Source organism: Narcine bancroftii, chromosome 10 (genome assembly GCF_036971445.1).
Source record: "Narcine bancroftii isolate sNarBan1 chromosome 10, sNarBan1.hap1, whole genome shotgun sequence".
NCBI lineage: Eukaryota > Metazoa > Chordata > Chondrichthyes > Torpediniformes > Narcinidae > Narcine > Narcine bancroftii.
This window is the reverse complement of record NC_091478.1, coordinates 54,399,606-54,418,048: the sequence shown is the minus strand read 5'-3', so window position 1 is coordinate 54,418,048 and position 18,443 is coordinate 54,399,606. Positions and strand designations below refer to the sequence as shown.

General features: G+C 46.9%; 1 protein-coding gene across 1 annotated transcript in view; it reads left to right on the top strand.

The window, feature by feature from the left end:
- hydin (HYDIN axonemal central pair apparatus protein) overlaps positions 1-18,443 on the top strand; it is a 1,560,590-nt gene that overhangs the window by 135,445 nt on the left and 1,406,702 nt on the right. The window contains exon 5 of the mRNA XM_069900939.1: positions 6,911-7,045. Coding sequence (XP_069757040.1) covers positions 6,911-7,045 — 135 coding nt within the window. The remainder of the gene's footprint in view (positions 1-6,910; positions 7,046-18,443) is intronic.

Genomic DNA, 18,443 nt, shown 5'->3' with positions numbered 1-18,443 from the left:
AATTTGGCTTCTCCAGGGATCGCCTCGTGTCCCCCTTGGTGTTCCTTATCCCATGCTTTAATGCCTGCCTGTCGGATCATTCCCCGCTCATCTAAGGTAAACAAGGTTTTAAAAATGGCTGTTAATTCCTCCCAAGTATACAAATTTGGTCCCAAAAATTGGTCTAACTGTTCGGCACATCCCTGGGGATCTTCTATCAGGGAGATTAATTCTTTCTTAAAATTACGTACTTCAGTGCTGGTCAGGGGCACATTTACGAACCCAAGACCTTCTCCTACGGGAACCTCCCGTAGGGGTCGCATCCAGCTAATTTCTGGTTTCTTTGATTTGTGTTCCTGTTCCCTGAGGAATACATCGCAGGGTTCTGCCACTTCTTCCTGAGGGGTCTCACGCTGTTCTGAGTAACAATGCTCTACCTCTACTGTTAACGGAGGTGGTAATCGAGCGCTTTGTGAGCGAGTCACCATACCACTCCGGTTCTCCTCTCTCTTCTCTAGTGGTAGGGGAGGAGGAGGGGGAGGTGCAGAAGGGTAGGTAATAGGAGGGGGAGGAAAGATAGGAGTTGGCATAGGAGGAACATAGGGTGGAGGGAGGGAATGTAACACATCCCAACCCTGTGGTTCAGGGACAAGAGGTTCCTCCTCTCTCTTATTCCTGAATTCTTTCTCATTCAAAACCAGCTGTTCAATGGATCCCTTGAGCCAGCAGGCTGCATATTCCCTGCTCTCAACATTGTCTGGCTGGTTTTGATAGAGCCATAAGTTCAAAGCTTCACACATCCATTCATCCTCGGATCCGAATTTTGGCCAGTACACGGAGCTCCCTTTAACCGGGTATTTAACCCATTCATTACAACAATACCTGACCATCGTCAGTTTGTCTTTACCGCGGGTCTTTCCTGTGCCCCACTCAGATAACATCAACCCAAGCGGGCTGTACGTAGCTATCTGGTGGTCACGTCCTGTGTCAGGACTCTCATCTCTACTGCCCGCTATTCCCATGCTTAGGAACAAGTAAAATACTCTTACCGAGTTCTGGCAGTACTGCTCTAGCGCGCGTCCTTCCGCCGTTTGTTCTCAATGCCTCTTCTCGGATATCACTCGCTTCTTCCACTGACCAGCCACCCGTCGCCCGTGAGTCCAGCTGAATCAGCCGGGGTGCACCTACTCTCGTCGTCGGGGCACTCTGTCAGTGGAGGGAGTGTGATCCCGGACGAGCCCCCATTTGTTAGGAATTAAAGTACCTTTAAAGAAATTGCTCGAGACAAAAATTGAGAACAAAGAACATTTACTACTACAACAATGCAAAGTTGGGTGCTTCCCCTTACCCTGGGAATACACACACATACTGGGGCTCACCCAACTTTTATACAGTCAATTTCAGTATCAGAATGCCCTCCCCCTTACATTCTTCTGCCCCCCTGGATGGGTTTGGCATAGGTAATCCTTCCTGCCTACGTGCAGTTTCAGTACACTTGGAGGACCAGGGGGTATCCTGTGGGTGCCCCATCATGTCATTGTCCTTATTCACACCTTCCTGATTCTCTGGGCTACAGTCTCTTGATATGCAGAGTTGACTCATCCTGTCTAGGGTTGGCTAATTAGAAATGTATGACTTGGTACTTCTGTCCAGGGCTAGGAGACCCTTATCTGATCCAGACTACCTCAACTTCCTACATTCTATTGTACCTTACCATTCCTTATCTTAGTCCTATGGTCTTGTCACAAAGACTAGAAGATTCTTATGTTAATCGTGCTGACTCTGCTTTCCTGCATCCTAAGCCCCAAGCTTATCCTGTTTGAACTGGTTACAGCCATTTTACTGATGAACTTTAGTTTCTTCCATGTTCATAATTTTAGATCAATTTTCCCATCTCTCACAACACTTATTCATATTAAATTCCATCAGCCATTTCTCAGGCCACTCCACTGACTATTGATGAACCTTTTGCTTGCTTGGTCTGCTCATTTTGAATATACAACAGCACTATTTCCCTGAAACTGATTAATAGAACAGCGGAAGCTCCCTGAAACAGATTAATCAATATTTTATTATGTCTTAGAATCAAAAAATGTAATAAAAGTTACAATTGAATCAAAGGAAGAAAACTGACCCTTTAAAAAAAAACACTAGCGTGGTTTCTGACAATTTTTTTCATAGAGAGTACGTCAAAACTGCACTAACCTCGTACTTTATTTTCTGGGGTCCCTATTTTCTGACTTTGAGGTCCCCCTCAGGCTGGTGCCTGGGGCAGACACCCTCCTCGTGCCTCCCCATCAATACGCTAGTGCACAAAGATGCATACAGATACAGGTCTCACTGACTACTGAACTGTAAAAGTAAAGAAGTATGGACGGAGACATGATTGTTGAGATCATTTAGAAACCTCGTCGCCAATGAGATATTTTGGAATGGATCGATTAAGACCAATCAGAAAAAAATAATTATAATGTTATCCAAGGATAACAAGAGTTAAAATAAGAGAAACAATCAGAAGAGCAAAAACACGTTATGAAAATAAAAAGAACAAAGTGATTTTACTTGGAAGTTACCACAATTGTGTTCTATAACACTTGACAGTGTTGCCAAGTTACATCTTTCACGCCAACATAATGAGTTTATTTTTTCAAACCAACTTTTTAATTATTTCCCAAAATATTTCTACACCCCACTAAAATATTCTTAAGCCGCACGCCCCACCTTGGGAATCTATGGACTAAATGAACTGCTCACACTAACCATCCGAGACTCTCTTTTGTACAAATCAATAGTTTTTTATTTATTTATGTTTATAGATCTAATACTTGTCCTGCATATGTATTATTTGTCTGCATGTGTGTTATGTCTGGTTGTATCTCTCTGGTTTTGCACTGAGGACTGGAGAATGCTGTTTTGTTGGGTTGTACTTGTACAGTCTGATGACAATAAACTTGACTAATCCATGCCTCCACCTATTCATCTCAGTCAATTATAAAAATTACAAAGAGCAGGTTTTCCAGAACAGATCCCTGCAGATCTCCACTAGTCACTGACCTCCTAGCAGAATATGCTCCATCTATTCCCATCTTCTGCTTTCTGCAGCCAAGGTTCCTTGGATCCCTTGTCTCAGCAAAGCTACACTGTTTGACCTACTAAGTTTCTCCAGCATTGTGCTTTTACTTTAATCACAGGGACTGCAGCCTTTTGTGTTTTACCCCTGCTATTGCCTAGGGCCCTGATGAGACTGCATGGAGGATTGTGTGCAAGTTTGGCCTCTTTACCTCAGAAAGTATGCACTTGATTTACAAGATGAGTTCCAGGGATGGCAGATTAATATATGAGGAGAAATTGCATGAACTGGGGTGATAATTTGGAAAGATGGGGCAAGATCACATTGAAATTTACAAAGTTCTTCAATGGCTTGACTTGTTGGATGTGGGGTGTTTATTTTCCATGGCTGAGAAGTGTTGGACCATGGCACTGTTTGGGAATAAGAAGTAGGCTCTTTAGATGAGAAATGAGAAGGGGGAGAACATTCAGAATTCCCGAGAAAGGCACAAAATGCTGGAAGCATCCATGGAAAACAATGGACAGTCGAAGATTCGTGTTGAAACTCTTCATCAGGATTAGCAAGCAAGGCACATACATGTCATGATAGTGTTACTAAATTGATGAATGTGCGGTGTGGAATGGTTAATTATAACTTTCTACATCAGTTGTATTTAACCCCAGAGAAATTGAAAAAATATGGTTTTAGTCATTCGGATTCATGTTTTAGATGTGGTGTATGTACTGGAACTTTTTTACATGCTGTTTGGTCTTGTGTGCATGTACAACCATTCTAGGATGAAATTAAGTTAATTTTGGAAAAATTAGATCCATCTATTTTTTTAATGGGTTATATGATTCCTTTAAGGCAGTGGTTCCCAACCTTTTACTTTCCACTCACATACCACTTTAAGTATTCCCTATGCCATAAGTGTTCTGTGATTAATAAGGGATTGCTTAAGGTGGTAGGTGGGTGGAAAGAAAAAATTTTAAAACCACTGTTTTAATCATTCCAAATTGATTTGTTATGTGCACAGTTTCATAACTCCAAAGGAAATGGGCCAATGACAATTTTTTTCAAGCAAAATATTTCAGTAACAATTGTTATATAGTTATATGGGTCTAGAGCAGTGATTCTCAACCTTCCCTTCCTACTCACATACCACCTTAAGCAATCACTTACTAATCATAACACTTATGCATAGGGAATACTTAAAGTGGTATGTGAGTGGAAAGTAAAAGGTTGGGAACCACTGCTTTAAGGGGATTAGGGTTAGATAAATTTCAAATTGCATTTATATATTTATCATTTTCTGTAGCTCAAAAATGTGTAGCAAGTACGTGGAAAGATAATATAGTGATTTATATAATGCGATGGCATAATGAATTGAAAGCTTGTATTGTTATGGAAAAAATTGTTAATAAGTGGTTACCATTTTTGGAATATATGCATTTAGATATATTTTGATTTATTATATACTTTTAGTTTCTGTTTTTATATTTTTAACTCTCCTTAAGCTGATGGTGTGGGGGTGGGGGTGGGGATTTGTTTTTTTTTCTTGTTTTTCCTTTTTTTGGTGTGTTTTTTCCTTTTTTTGGTGTGTTTTATTATTCTTTTTTAATTTTAAAAATATATGTATTCATATAAAATTTTCTTTATGGAATGTATTTTGTATTATTATTAATGATTCTTCAAATAAATAAAGTTTTTTTTAAAAAAAAGGACTGGCAAGTAAGAGGCCAGGTTGCAGCCCTGGGGAGATTCATGAACTGGCTGGTGGTAGGTGGCTACATGTTGGAGGTGAAGAAATAGGGGGATAAAAGTAAGAAGTTAGGACATGATAGGAGGAAGACGCAGAAAGTGCACAACAATAGATCAAAGAATGAAGGGAAAATTGTGGGAAGCTGGAGGAAGGAAAGTATTAAGTGTCAGGCAGGTAAAGAGGGAGGGGGAAGGAAAAGAGAAGGGTGAATTGGGGCAGAGGGACCAGGGAAACAAAGAGCAGTATGGAAAAGGGGAGAGGTTACTGGAAATTGGAGGTCAACGTTGATGCCATCTAGTTGGAGGCACAATATAAGGTTCTGTTCTAATTTGAGCGTGGCCTTGACTTGGGAGTACAGTTATCCATGGGAAGAGGAAGTGGAATTAAAACGGCCATCCACTAGGCAATCCTGGCTGCGTTGAGGATGGAGAAGAAGAAAAAAGGACTCTGGGGGCTTATTCATTCTGTTCATTCACAGCACACAATCATACATTTCTGCCATCTTTCAAGGGATATGGTGATAGTGTTGGGACATGTTATTGGGCTGCAAGATAATGCACCATCAGTAACTCCAAAAGGCGAAGTTATGTAAAACTGATAGGCTTTTATTGGCAATAGAATGGAGGCACATCCATGTTGGTCAACTGTCCTGAACTGGGGAGGGGGCTGTGGGACATTCACCTTTATTCAGGAGTTTGTGGGAGGAGCCACAGGTACAGTCGGCCAAAGGGTTGTGTCCAGACAGTTAAATATTCAAACTGTGGTTTACCACACAAGATCAGGTAAGACCTTGACAATCAATGGAGCAGGCTTCAAGGGTATTATGGCCTATCCATTCTCCCATTCCGGAAAGGACACCAAAAATGCTGGAAATAACCATCTATGAGATTTTGTGGACAAATAAACAGTTTCAAATGGATGATCCTTCATCTATTAGATAATTTTTCAGCTTTTGTTGTGCTCCTTGGCACTTCTCAGAAAGCCAGGTTGGTCTCCTGATAAAATGGTGCTGATCATGGCAGACTGACGGAGCATGAAGTTGCAGGCCGTGGTGTCTGGCGTTCCCAGAAAAGAAGAAATATCTGAATGGAAAAAGGACACAACTGGCTGACAAGAGAAGTTAAAGCCAAAGTAAAAGCAAAAGAAAGGACATACAAGAATCAAAAATTAGTGGGAAGTGACAGGACTGGGAAGCTTTTAAAAGCTTACAAAAAACAACTAAGAAGGTCATTAGGAAGGAAAAGATGAACTTTGAAAGGAAGCGAGTAAATAATTAAAAAAAAAACCCAAAAGCATTTTGAAGTATATTAAGAGTAAAAGGGAGACAAGTGTAGAAATAGGACTGATAGAAAACAATGCTGCTGAAATTCAATGGGAGACATTCTTCATTAGCAGTATTTCAGACTTTCAAGGGTGTTACAATCACCAGAGAGAAGGTGCTTGGGGAGCTGAATGGGCCAAGGGTATATAAATCTCTTGGACCAGATGGAATACACCCTTGGGTTCTAAAAGAAGTAGCGAGTGAGTCATGATCTTCCAGGAATCAATGGATTCTGGCATAGCTCCAGAAGACTGGAAAATTGCAAGGGTCACTCTGTTATTTATAAAGGGAGGGAGGCAGCAGATGGATATTATAGACCTGTTAGCCTAACATTGGTGGTTGGGACATTGTTGAAGTTAATTGTCAAGGATGAGGTTATGGAGTAACTGCAGGTGCATGACAAAATTGGCCAAATTAAGGGAAAATCTTACTTGACAAACTTACTGGAATTTTTTGAGGAAACCAAGCAGGCAAGATAAAGGAGATTGTAGGTGTTGTATATTTGGATTTTGGCAATACAACCATTATGCTGCTATATCTGCTACATATTAAATACTGACCTCTTGTTTGTTTGATCATTTTGTTTGATGTCCAGCATACCACTTCCACTGTGTGGAATGAATGTGGTTTTCTGTTGTGATTTTATAATTTTTAATTTGTGGCAAAATCATCAGATTTGTCAAGTGATAAAATGGCATGGTGAAAAATATCTGGAGGTAAAAATCTCCACCATAATTTAAACATTGAGTAACCTTTAAGATTCTCTGTCTCCTTATACTTTCCTTAAATATGTTTTTAGGTTCCACGAATGGTTAAAGTTATTCAGGAAGATTCTCCATATTTCAGAATCATCTGTCCCAATGATGTGGGACGTAAAGTGGCACCCGGCATGGTCACCACATTCAAAATCGTTTTCATACCTCAAGAAAACAAGGTGGGTGAATTGCAACAGAGTTTGATTGAAAATATCATTCAACTGTAACAAAGAAGCAGATTCACAATGGACTAAATTGGGCAGAGTAGGACTCCTTTCCTTTAGAAACAGAATAATGTCCTGCAGTAGTTGGGCGTCAGTGTTTGTATCTGCTCCACTGCCTGCTGCAGCACACTGAGCCACACCTGCAGTAGTGGGCATCAGTGTGTGTATTTACTCCCCTACCTGCTGCAGTATACTGAGCTTCCCCTGCAGTGTATTGGTGGGCGTCAGTGTGTGTATCTACTCCACCGCCTGCTGCAGTACACTGAGCTACCCCTGCAGTGTATTGATGGGCGACAGTGTGTGTATCTTCTCCACTACCTGCTGCAGTACATTGAGCCATCCCTGCAGTCTATCGGTGGGCATCAGTGAGTGTATCTGTTCCACTACCTGCTGCAGCACACTGAGCTGCCCCTGCAGTAGTGGGTGTCAGTGTGTGTATCTGCTCCACTGCCTGCTGCAGCACACTGATCCGCCCCTGCAGTTGTGGTGGTCAATGTGTGTATCTGCTCCACCGCCTCCTGGAGTTTACTGACCCACCCCTGCAGTAGTGGGCATCAGTGTGTGAATCTGGTCCACCGCCTGCTGCACCTCAATGAGCAGCCCCTGCAGTAGTGGGCGTTAGTGTGTGTATCTGCTCCACTGCCTGCTGCAGTACACTGACTGCCTCTGCAGTAATGGGTGTCAGTGTTTGTATCTGCTCCTCCGCCTTGCTGCAGTACACTGAGTCACCCCTGCATTGTATTGGAGGGCATCAGTGTGTGTATCTTCTCCATTACCTGCCGCATCACACGCTCCACCACTTGCTGCAGCACAATGAGCTACCACTGCAGTAGTGGGCGTCAGTGTGTGTATCTACTCCAACACCTGCTGCAGTACACTGAGCCATCCTTGCATTGTGTTGGTGGGCATCAGTGTGTGTATCTGCTCCACTGCCTGCTGCAGCACACAGAGCTGTCCCTGCAGTAGTGGGTGTCAGTGTGTGTATCTATTCCTTGAGCAGGCAATTCATTTGGTCAATGGGGTTGGATGCTTGTGGGAGGTAGAGGATATGTAGCACCCACAAAATACCAGCCTCCACTCATGTACTTTATCCCCGTGAAGTATGAGCCCTGGTTGGACTGTACCTCCAATGGTATTCCATAAATGGAGGACAGCATCATTTAATGATGCTGTCCTGGTTGGCCCGCTGGCAGGCACCACCACCAGGGCACCCGAGTATGTTTCCACAATTGTAAGGGCATATTGCTTTTTATGTTGGCATAGGATAGGCCTGATATAGTTAACTTTCCATACCCAGCCCACTTCCGTGCCCCGGCAAATGCAGCCCCGAATCTTGGCAATCTCTTGGATTTATTCGTTGACAATGATGCAATTGGCAACCATGGTTCTTGCTTCATTATGGGAGTGTGAGACAACCCCCCCCCCCCCAGACTCTTTACCTATCGACGTATCCTGTTGTCCTCCATATGCCCACTTTTATGCTGTGCCCACAATACCAAGGGTCCACAGTCATTCTGCTTGGGGTTAGTGTTAGTAGAGCAGTTTTGATCGGCTTGGTCCAGAGTGGCGTTGTGGGCAGCTTCAACGGTTTCCTGGAATTGTGCACATCCACGTGGTGGACTGTGACTGTTCTTTGTCTTGCCACCTGCCAAATGAACTGGCAGTGTTGTTGTCCCCAGAGTGGGCAGCTGTGGATCTTCCACCCTGTTTCCCACAGCCCAGGAATCCATGTAATTGCAGATTTGCTCGGTAGTCTTTTTTAGTGTGAGTGCCACAGATGCCAGCTCAGCCAGTTGGCTGGATCCCCCCCCCACCCCATCTTGTGTCAGTATTTTACCTGTGGGGGGTGGGAGGGGGGTGAGCACTGTCGCTTTCCTCTGCTGTTTCACTGGCTTGAGCCGTCAGTAAACCAAGCTTCATGCTACGGTCTGGGGTGTTGAATGTACAGAGGGCATTTAGAGAGGCAGGTCATCATATTTGGGCAGGGACATGATCTGTTCATGTAAGCAGCTCACTCTTTTGGGACAGGCCTCTGCATGGTCCACTTTGTACCACATCCACTTCACTATGGAGGACCAATGGGCACAGCCCTCCTTGTGGATGGCATCCGCAGATTTAACCCATCGCATGCTCTGGAAGTGAAGCCGGAGTGTGACTCGTTCTGCTGCCGTCTGGTACTCTGTGGCTAACAGCTTGAGGTTGCAGGCGAGCAGCAAACACTTGAATGGAGAGTTATGGGAGGCAGATTCGAGGAGGGACTTGGTGAAGAAGCTAAGTGTGAGACTTGTGACTTTGCCTCTTTTTCCAGAGGCTCCACTCAACTATTGCCTTCATGGCAGAGACCTGTAATTTAGAGGGTACTCCAGTCTGGAGGGGCCAACGGCAGTGCATGTTCAATGGCCAGTTTTGCCATTTCAAATGCATTTTGTTGCTAAGGTCCCCAATGAAACACGGCTTTTTTTCCTGGAAATGCTATACAATGGATGGAGGAGCATGGTGAGATGGGGAATATGTTGGTGCCAGTAGCCCAAAAGATCCACAAAACTTTGCACCTCTGCTTTATTGAGGATTTTGTTTTTAGTGGCTGCAGGAATTTCTCTGCTGCAGGAGTGCTACTTGATCCCCTGGGAATGCACAGTTTGACTGGGACCCTGTAGCTTTTCTAGGTTAAAGGCCCATCCTTGTGCCTGAAGTGAGATGATTAACACATTGAGGGCTTGTGCTACCACTTTCTTTGAGGAGCCCTGAAGGAGGATATCATTGATGTAGTGTGTCCCTGAGATACCTGGGGCGAGGTTGATATTTCCAAAGTCCTGGACGATTAAACTGTGACACAATGTGGGACTGTGCACATAGCCTTGGGCCAATGGCAAAATCTATACTGTCTGCCCTCCCAGGTAAAGGCAAATGGATCCTATGAGTCAGGACTGAGGGGGAATGGAGAAGATCTTACCAATGTTTATTCTCCCATCTCCCAATGCCCTCCACCAGTGTGACTACATCAGGGACTGCAGCGTTGGCAGGGACAGTGCAACTTTGTTTAGTTGTCTGTAATCGATGGTCATGCTCCACGTGCCATACCGGGCTATTGAATGGTGAAATAGCAGTCTGGATGACTCCTTCATGCAATTGTGTGTCTGTAGATCTTGATCTCTTTGTAGTCCACAGGCACCTGGTATTCCTGACTACCGTGGAGGGTGAGGGAACAACTATGGGCTCCAATTTGGCCATCCCAATTAAAATTGCCACACGGGCGACCCTGAAGGTGAACACCCCCTTGTTGGTGCGAAGGGATTTCCCCTTCAGCAGATTTATGCCCCAGATACACTCAGCAAAATCAGCCACCATAATGGGAAAAGAGCTGGGTGCATCATTCCCGATAGGTAGGTGGAGGGTAATTTCTCTGGCTGGGATCATAGAGCCTCCTAAATCCTCTATTGAGACCTGCAGTCCTTCCCAAATTGCAGGATTTCCGGGGCTATCCAACACTGAGCTATCCCTTTGCTCTAGTGTACAGTTATTGGGATGTAGGGCTTCGGATCACCAGGCCGGGAGAGGACAGCTGAGCATACCTGCTGGGTGCCCTGGACTGTATCCTATGGGAGGAGCATGGATGGGCATCATGGACTTGTGGGCTGAAAAGGCCTGTTACTGCGCTATGTTTTAATTTAATGTCTGCCACCCTGTGGGTAATGTTTCCTGCTGCCTGATATGGGCAAGTTTGTGTTATAGATGATACTTTCCAAGTTCTAATATTTCCCAATTTCACATGTCATCTTCAACGATATTCCGAATTACTATCTTATTAATCCAATAAATGAAACTTATTGTAGCTTTAATTTGTTGATAAAATAAATAAACATTTTGCATAACTTTGGATTGGCATTTTCATAATGATGAATAACAAATCGTCCTGTATAACGATATTCAACTTGAAACAGATAGAAGAAGAAATAGACAAAGCTCAGACAAAATAAGGCGAATTAAGACAAATTCAAAGAAAAGTATCTCGAGCTTCATAATTCTTTGAAGAATGAGATACAAGCTTTCGGTCCGCTCGGATATTACGACATATGACATCATATGGTAACACTACAAATGATAATAGGGACAAAATTAACTACGAATCAAAAATGCAAGGTTTCAAACTTTACACTTGTCTCTGCAGAGTTCTCAGCTCTAAGGGAGTCAGGGACCACTGTGGGTGGGAAAGGAGCTGAGGGAGGGTTGTTCCAAGTTGTGTGTGGGACTTTGGAGCTTCACTCCTCCCCCACAACAATGCTCATTCTAGAGCGTGTACAAAGCAGTGGTGGATACATCTCTTTGCGGGTAAACTAGGGGCCCCTCATCGCCCACTCTCGCCTTGGCATTGTGTATTTCATTGGGTTCCACCCCGCGCTCCATGTATTCAAGCCCTTCTAATAATCTGATGGCTTCCCGGACAGTCTTCCTGGATGCCGGTCCAATGAGGGGCAGGATGCACTGTGGTGACTATGTAGCCCACTAGGGAAACCCTCGTGTCTTCAGGTAAATGGTGGTCACAGTCTTCCTGATGTATGCCTGTAATTAAACCCCATTCCCTGATGACCTTTGTCCCCTTGCTAATTGTGTTTCACTGTGGCCAGAGAAAAAGGTCCCATTCTAGGAGGGCTGGGTATCAGGCTTGCACCACCCGATCTCACAGGGAGGCGCCGTCGCAGATGCCCTCAGGCAGTGACTGCAGGGCTTTATTAATTGCCTGCTGGTCCATTAAGCTACCCAAGGCACTTGCTTCCTGATGGGAGAGGTTGACATTGAGAATCCCATCATCCCAGAGTCTGAGCACCCATGCAGCCAGATGTTTGTCTTTGTACTGATGATATCTGTCTTTTGCTGAATATACCTTGCCATAGGTATGTCCATCTAAGGTCCCCCCCATTCTCTGTTGCTTCCAAATTCTATAGGGTTGGTGGTGAGCCCTCGTGGCGGGTCTGCGACTGCGTGGTCACCATTCTAGTTTGCAGGGGTTCGGGTGCGAAGGGGGAGGTTGTGTGGGGCAGGATTCTTCCTCCTCATTTTTGTAACAGCCCATCCACACGTTCCTCTCCCTTGACTGTGTGTAGAGCCTGTCCCCTTGCCAATGGTCTGGACATTAACCAGGTCTATCTGCCAGACGGATCAGCATGCTGCACAGAGCTGGTGCATTTTAAGCAGCCTGCAGGTCTCCCTACTGGAGTACTTCCATCTCCATATTTTTCTGGGCACTCTCCAAATCTTTCCTTTCTATGATCTCATATTGGTTTCTCAGAGAGATGCTAGCAGTCAAAAGGCATCCTTCTGACTCCCCTTAGGTTTTTGAAACCTCAACTTCTAGAGGAGGGACACCATGTAGTGACTCATTTTTTCACCACGTACTTCCTCCACAATCCACATTCTGGACAGGTAGGTCACATGTTCCTTCAAAAACCACATACCAGATGGGGAAGTCACATGTCCCTCCAAAATCCACATTCCAGACGGAGAGGCCACATGCCCCTCTACAAGCCACATTCCAGATAGGAAGGTCACATGGCCCTCCACAAGCCACATTCCAGATGTGGAGGTCACATGCCGCTCCACAATCTAGACAGGAAGGTCACATTTCCCTCCACAATCAACAATTTAGATGGAGAGTTGACATGCCCCTCCATAATCCACATTTCAGACAGAAAGGACACATACCCCTCCACAATCCACGTTTCTGACCCAGAGGCCACATTCCCCTCCACAAGCCACATTCCAGATGGGGAGGTCACATACCCCTCCACAATCCACATTCTAGACTGCTAGGTCATATGTCCCTCCACAATCCACATTCCAGATGGGGAAGTCAAATGTCCACCCACAATCCACATTTCAGATGGAGAGGTGACGTTCCCCTCTACAATCCAAATTTCAGATGGAGAGGTCACATGTCCCTCCCCAATTCACGTTCCAGTCAGAGAGGCCACATGCACTTGCTCAAGTGACATTCAAGACGGGGAGGTTACATAACCCTCCATAATCCACATTCCAGACGGGGAAGTCACATGTCCCTCCACAATCCACATTTTAGATGGAGAGTTGACATGCCTCACCACAATTGACGTTCCAGATGGTGACGTCAGTGCACCTCCACAATACACATTCCAGATGGATAGGTCATATTCCCCTCCACAAGCCACGTTCCAGACGGGGAGGTCACATGTCCCTCCACAATTCAGATTCCAGTCAGAGAGGCCACATGCCCTGCTCAAGCCACATTCAAGACGGGGAGGTCACATGTCCCTCAACAATCCTCAATCCAGACAGAGAGGCCACATGCCCGTCTACAAGCCACAATCCACGTTTCAGACGGAGAGGCCACATCCCCCTCCACAATCCACGTGCCAGACAGGGAGGTCACATAATCCTCCACAATCCACATTCCAGATCGGGAGGTCACATGCCGCTCCACAATTGACATTCCTGATGGAGAGGTCACGTGCCCCTCTACAAGCCACATTCCAGACGGGGAGGTCACATGCCCCTGCTCAAGCCACATTCAAGATGGGGAGGTCACATGACGTTCCACAAACCACATTCCAGACGGGGAAGTCATATGTCCCTCCACAATCCACATTTTTGATGGAGAGTTGACAAGCCTCACCATAATTGACGTTCCAGATGGTGACGTCAGTGCACCTCCACAATACACATTCCAGATGGATAGGTCACATTCCCCTCCACAAGCCATGTTCCAGACGGGGAGGCCACATGTCCCTCCACAATCCAGATTCCAGTCAGAGAGGCCAAATGCCCCTGCTCAAGCCACATTCAAGACGGGGAGGTCACATGTCCCTCCACAATCCACATTTCAGACAGAAAGGCCACATGCATGTCCACAAGCCACATGCCAGATGGTGAGGTCACATAACCCTCCACAATCCACATTTCAGATGGGGTGGTTGTATGTTCCTCCACAATCCACTTTCCAGAAGGGGAGGGCACATGCCCCTCCAAAATTCACATTCCAGATGGGGAAGTCACATGTCCCTCCACAATCCACATTCTAGACTGGTAGGTCACATGTTGCTCCACAATCCACATTCCAGATGGAGAGAGCACGCGTCCCTCCACAATCCACATTCCAGTTGGAGAGGCCACATGTGCCTCTACAATCCACATTCCTGACTGGTAGGTCACATTCCCCTCCACAAGCCAAGTTCCAGATGGGGAGGTCACGTCCCTCCACAATACACGTTTCAGTCAGAGAGGCCACATGACCCTCCACAAGCCACATTCCTGATTGGGAGGTCACATGCCCTCCACAATCCACAATCTAGACAGAGAGGCCACATGCCTGTCAACAAGCCACATGCCAGACGGGGAGGTCACATAACCTTCCACAATCCAAATTCCAGGCGGGGCAGTCACATGCCCCTGCTCAAGGCACATTCAAGATGGGGAGGTGACATGTCCCTCAACAATCTACATTCCAGACAGAGAGACCACATGCCCATCTGCAAGCTACATGCCAGACGGGGAGGTCACATAACCCTCCACAATCCAAATTCCAGACGGAGAGGTCACATGCCGCACACAAACCACAATCCAGACGGGGAAGTCACATGTCCGTCCATAATCCACCTTTTGGATGGAGAGTTGACATCCCTCGCCATAATTGACATTCCAGATGGGTCGGTCACATGCTCCTTCACAATGCACATTCCAGATGGATAGGTCACATACCCCTCTGCAAGCCAAGTTCCAGTTGCGGAGGTCACATGTACCTCCAGAATACATGTTCCAGTCAGAGAGGCCACATGACCCTCATCAAGCCACATTCCAGATTGGGAGGTCATGTACCCCTCCACAATCCACATTACAGACGGGAAGGTCACATGCCCCTCCAAAATACGCATTCCAGATGGAGAGGTCGTATGTCCCTCCACATCCACATTCCTGACGGGAAGGTCACTTGCCCATCCACAATCCACATTCCAGTCGGGAAGGTCACATGCCCCTCAACAAAATACATTCCAGATGGATAGGTCACATTCCGCTCCACGAGCCACGTTCCAGATGAGGAGGTCACATGTCCCTCCACAATTCATGTTCCAGTCAGAGAGGCCTCATGCCCGTCTCCAAGCCACATGCGAGACGGGGAGGTCACATAACCCTCCACAATCCAAATTCCAGACGGAGAGGTCACATGCCCCACCACATGCCATGTTCCAGTTGTTGAGGTGGCATATCCCTCCACAATCCGTTCCAGATGGAGAGGCCACATGCCACGCCACAAGACACATTACAGATTGGGAGGTCACATGCCGCTTCGCAATTGAAATTCCAGAAGGGGAGGTCAAATGTCCCTCCAAAATTCACATTCCAGATGGGGAGGTCACACATCCCTCCACTATCCACATTCCAGACTGGTAGGTCACATGTCCCTCCACAATTTACGTTCCATTCAGAGAGGCCTCATGGTCTTGCTCAAGCGACATTCAAGACGGGGAGGTCACATGTCCCTCCACAATCCACATTCCAGACAGAGAGGCCACATGCACATCTACAAGCCACATGCCAGACAGGGAGTTCACCTCCCCCTGCACAATCCATGTTCCTGATAGAGAGGTCACATGCCCTTCCACAATTGACGTTTCACACGGAGAGGCCACATATCCCTCCACAATCCACGTGCCGGACGGAGAGGACAAATAACCCTCCACAATCCACATTGCAGATGGAGTGGTCGTATGTCCCTCCACAATCCACATTCCAGATGGGGAGGTCACACGTCCCTCCACAATCCACATTCCAGACTGGTAGGTCACATGTCCCTCCACAATCCACGTTCCAGGCGGAGAGGTCACATGCCCGTCCACAATCCACATTCCCGAATGGTAGGTCACATTCCGCTCCACAAGACACGTTTCAGATGGGGAGTTCACATTTCCCTCCACAATTCACATTCGAGTCAGAGAGGCCACATGCTCCTGATGAAGCCACATTCAAGATGGGGAGGTCACATGTCCCTCAACAATCCACATTCCAGACAGAGAGGCCACATGCCCGTATACAAGCCACATTCCAGATGGGGAAGTCATATGCCCCTGCTCAAGCCATATTCAAGACGGGGAGGTCACATGCCGCACACAAACCACATTCCAGACGGGGAAGTCACATGTCCGTCCTCAATCCACCTTTTAGATGGAGATGCGACATGCCTCGCCATAATTGACATTCCAGCTGGGGCGGTCACATGCCCCTTCACAATGCACATTCCAGATGGATTGGTCACATTCCCCTCCACAAGCCAAGTTCCAGATGGGGAGGTCACATGTCCCTCCACAATTCAAATTCCAGTCAGAAAGGGCACATAACCCTCCACAAGCCACCTTCCAGATTGAGAGGTCACATGCCCCTACACAATCCACATTCCAGACGCGAATGTCACATGTCCCTCCACAATCCATGTTCCAGGCGGAGAAGTCACATTCCCGTCCACAATCCACGTTCCAGATGGGGAGGTCACATTCCGCTCCACAAGACACGTTCCAGTCAGAGATGCCTCATGCCCTTGCTCAAGCGACATTCTAGACGGAGTGGTCACATGCCCCACTACAGGCCATGTTCCAGATGGTGAGCTGGCATATCCCTCCACAACCACAATCCGTTTCAGTCGGAGAGGCCACATGCCACTCCACAATCCACATTCCAGATGGATAGCTCACATACCCCTCCACAAGCCACGTTCCAAATGGGGAGGTCTCATTCCTTTCCACAATACACATTCCAGACAGATAGGTCACATGGCCCTCCACAGTCCACGTTCCAGACGGGGAGGTGACATGCCCCTTGGTCAAGCCACATTCAAGACAGGGAGTTCACCTGCCCCTCCACAATCCATGTTCCTGACGGTGAGGCCACTTGCCACGCCACAAGACACGTTCCAGATTGGGAGGTCACATGCCACTCTACAATTGACATTCGAGACTGGGAGGTCACATGCCCATCAACAAGCCACATTTTAGATGGGGAGGTCACATGTCCCTCCACAAATCACATTTGAAATGGGGAGGCCATATGCCGCTCTACAAGTCACATTCCAGATGGGAGGTCACTTGCCACTCCACAATCCACTTTCCAGATGGGGAGATCACATGCCCCTGCTCAAGCCACATTCAAGATGGGGAGGTCACGTGCTCCTCCACAATCATGTTCCAGATGGTGAGGCCCCATGCCCCACCATAATCAGTATTTCAGACGAAGAGGCCACATGCTCCTCCACAATCCACATTCCAGATCTATAGCTCACATGCCCCTCCACAAGCCACGTTCCAAATGGGGAGGTCTCATGCCCTTCCACAACCCACATTCCAGATGGATAGGTCACATGGCCCTCCACAGTCCATGTTCCAGACGGCTAGGTGAAATGCCCCTTGGTCAAGCCACATTCAAGACAGGAAGTTCACCTGCCCCTCCACAATCCATGTTCCTGACGGAGAAGCCTCTTGCTCCTCCACAATCTCGTTCCAGACGGTGAGGCCTCATGCCCCACCATAATCAGTATTTCACACGGAGAGGCCACATATCCCTCCACAATCCACGTGCCGGACGGAGAGGTCAAATAACCCTCCACAATCCACATTCCACACTTGTAGGTCACATGTCCCTCCACATTCCACGTACCAGGCAGAGAGGTCACATTCCCCTCCACAATCCACATTCCCGACTGATAGGTCACATTCCCCTCCACAAGCCACGTTCCTGATGGGGAGCTCACACATCCCTCCACAATTCACATTCGAATCAGAGAGGCCACATGGTCCTGATGAAGCCACATTCAAGACGGGGAGGTGACATGCCGCACACAAACCACATTCCAGACGGGGAAGTCACATGTCCGTTCGCAATCCACCTTTTAGATAGAGATGTGACATGCCTCGCCATAATTGACATTCCAGATGGGGTGGTCACATGTCCCTCCGCAATTCACGTTCCAGTCAGAGAGGCCTCATGCCCTTGCTCAAGCCGACATTCCAGATGGGAAGGTCACATGCCCCTCGACAATAAGCATTCCAGATGGATAGGTCACATTCCCCTCCACAAGCCACGTTCCAGATGGGGAGGTCACATGTCCCTCCACAATTCATGTTCCAGTCAGAGAGGCCTCATGCCCTTGCTCAAGCGACATTCAAGACGGGGAGGTCACATGCCCGTCTACAAGCCACATGCCAGACGGGGAGGTCACATAACCCTCCACAATCCAAATTCCAGACGGAGACGTCAAATGCCCCACCACAAGCCATGTTGCAGATGGTGAGGTGGCATATCGCTCTACAATCTTTTCCAGACGGAGTGGCCACTTGCC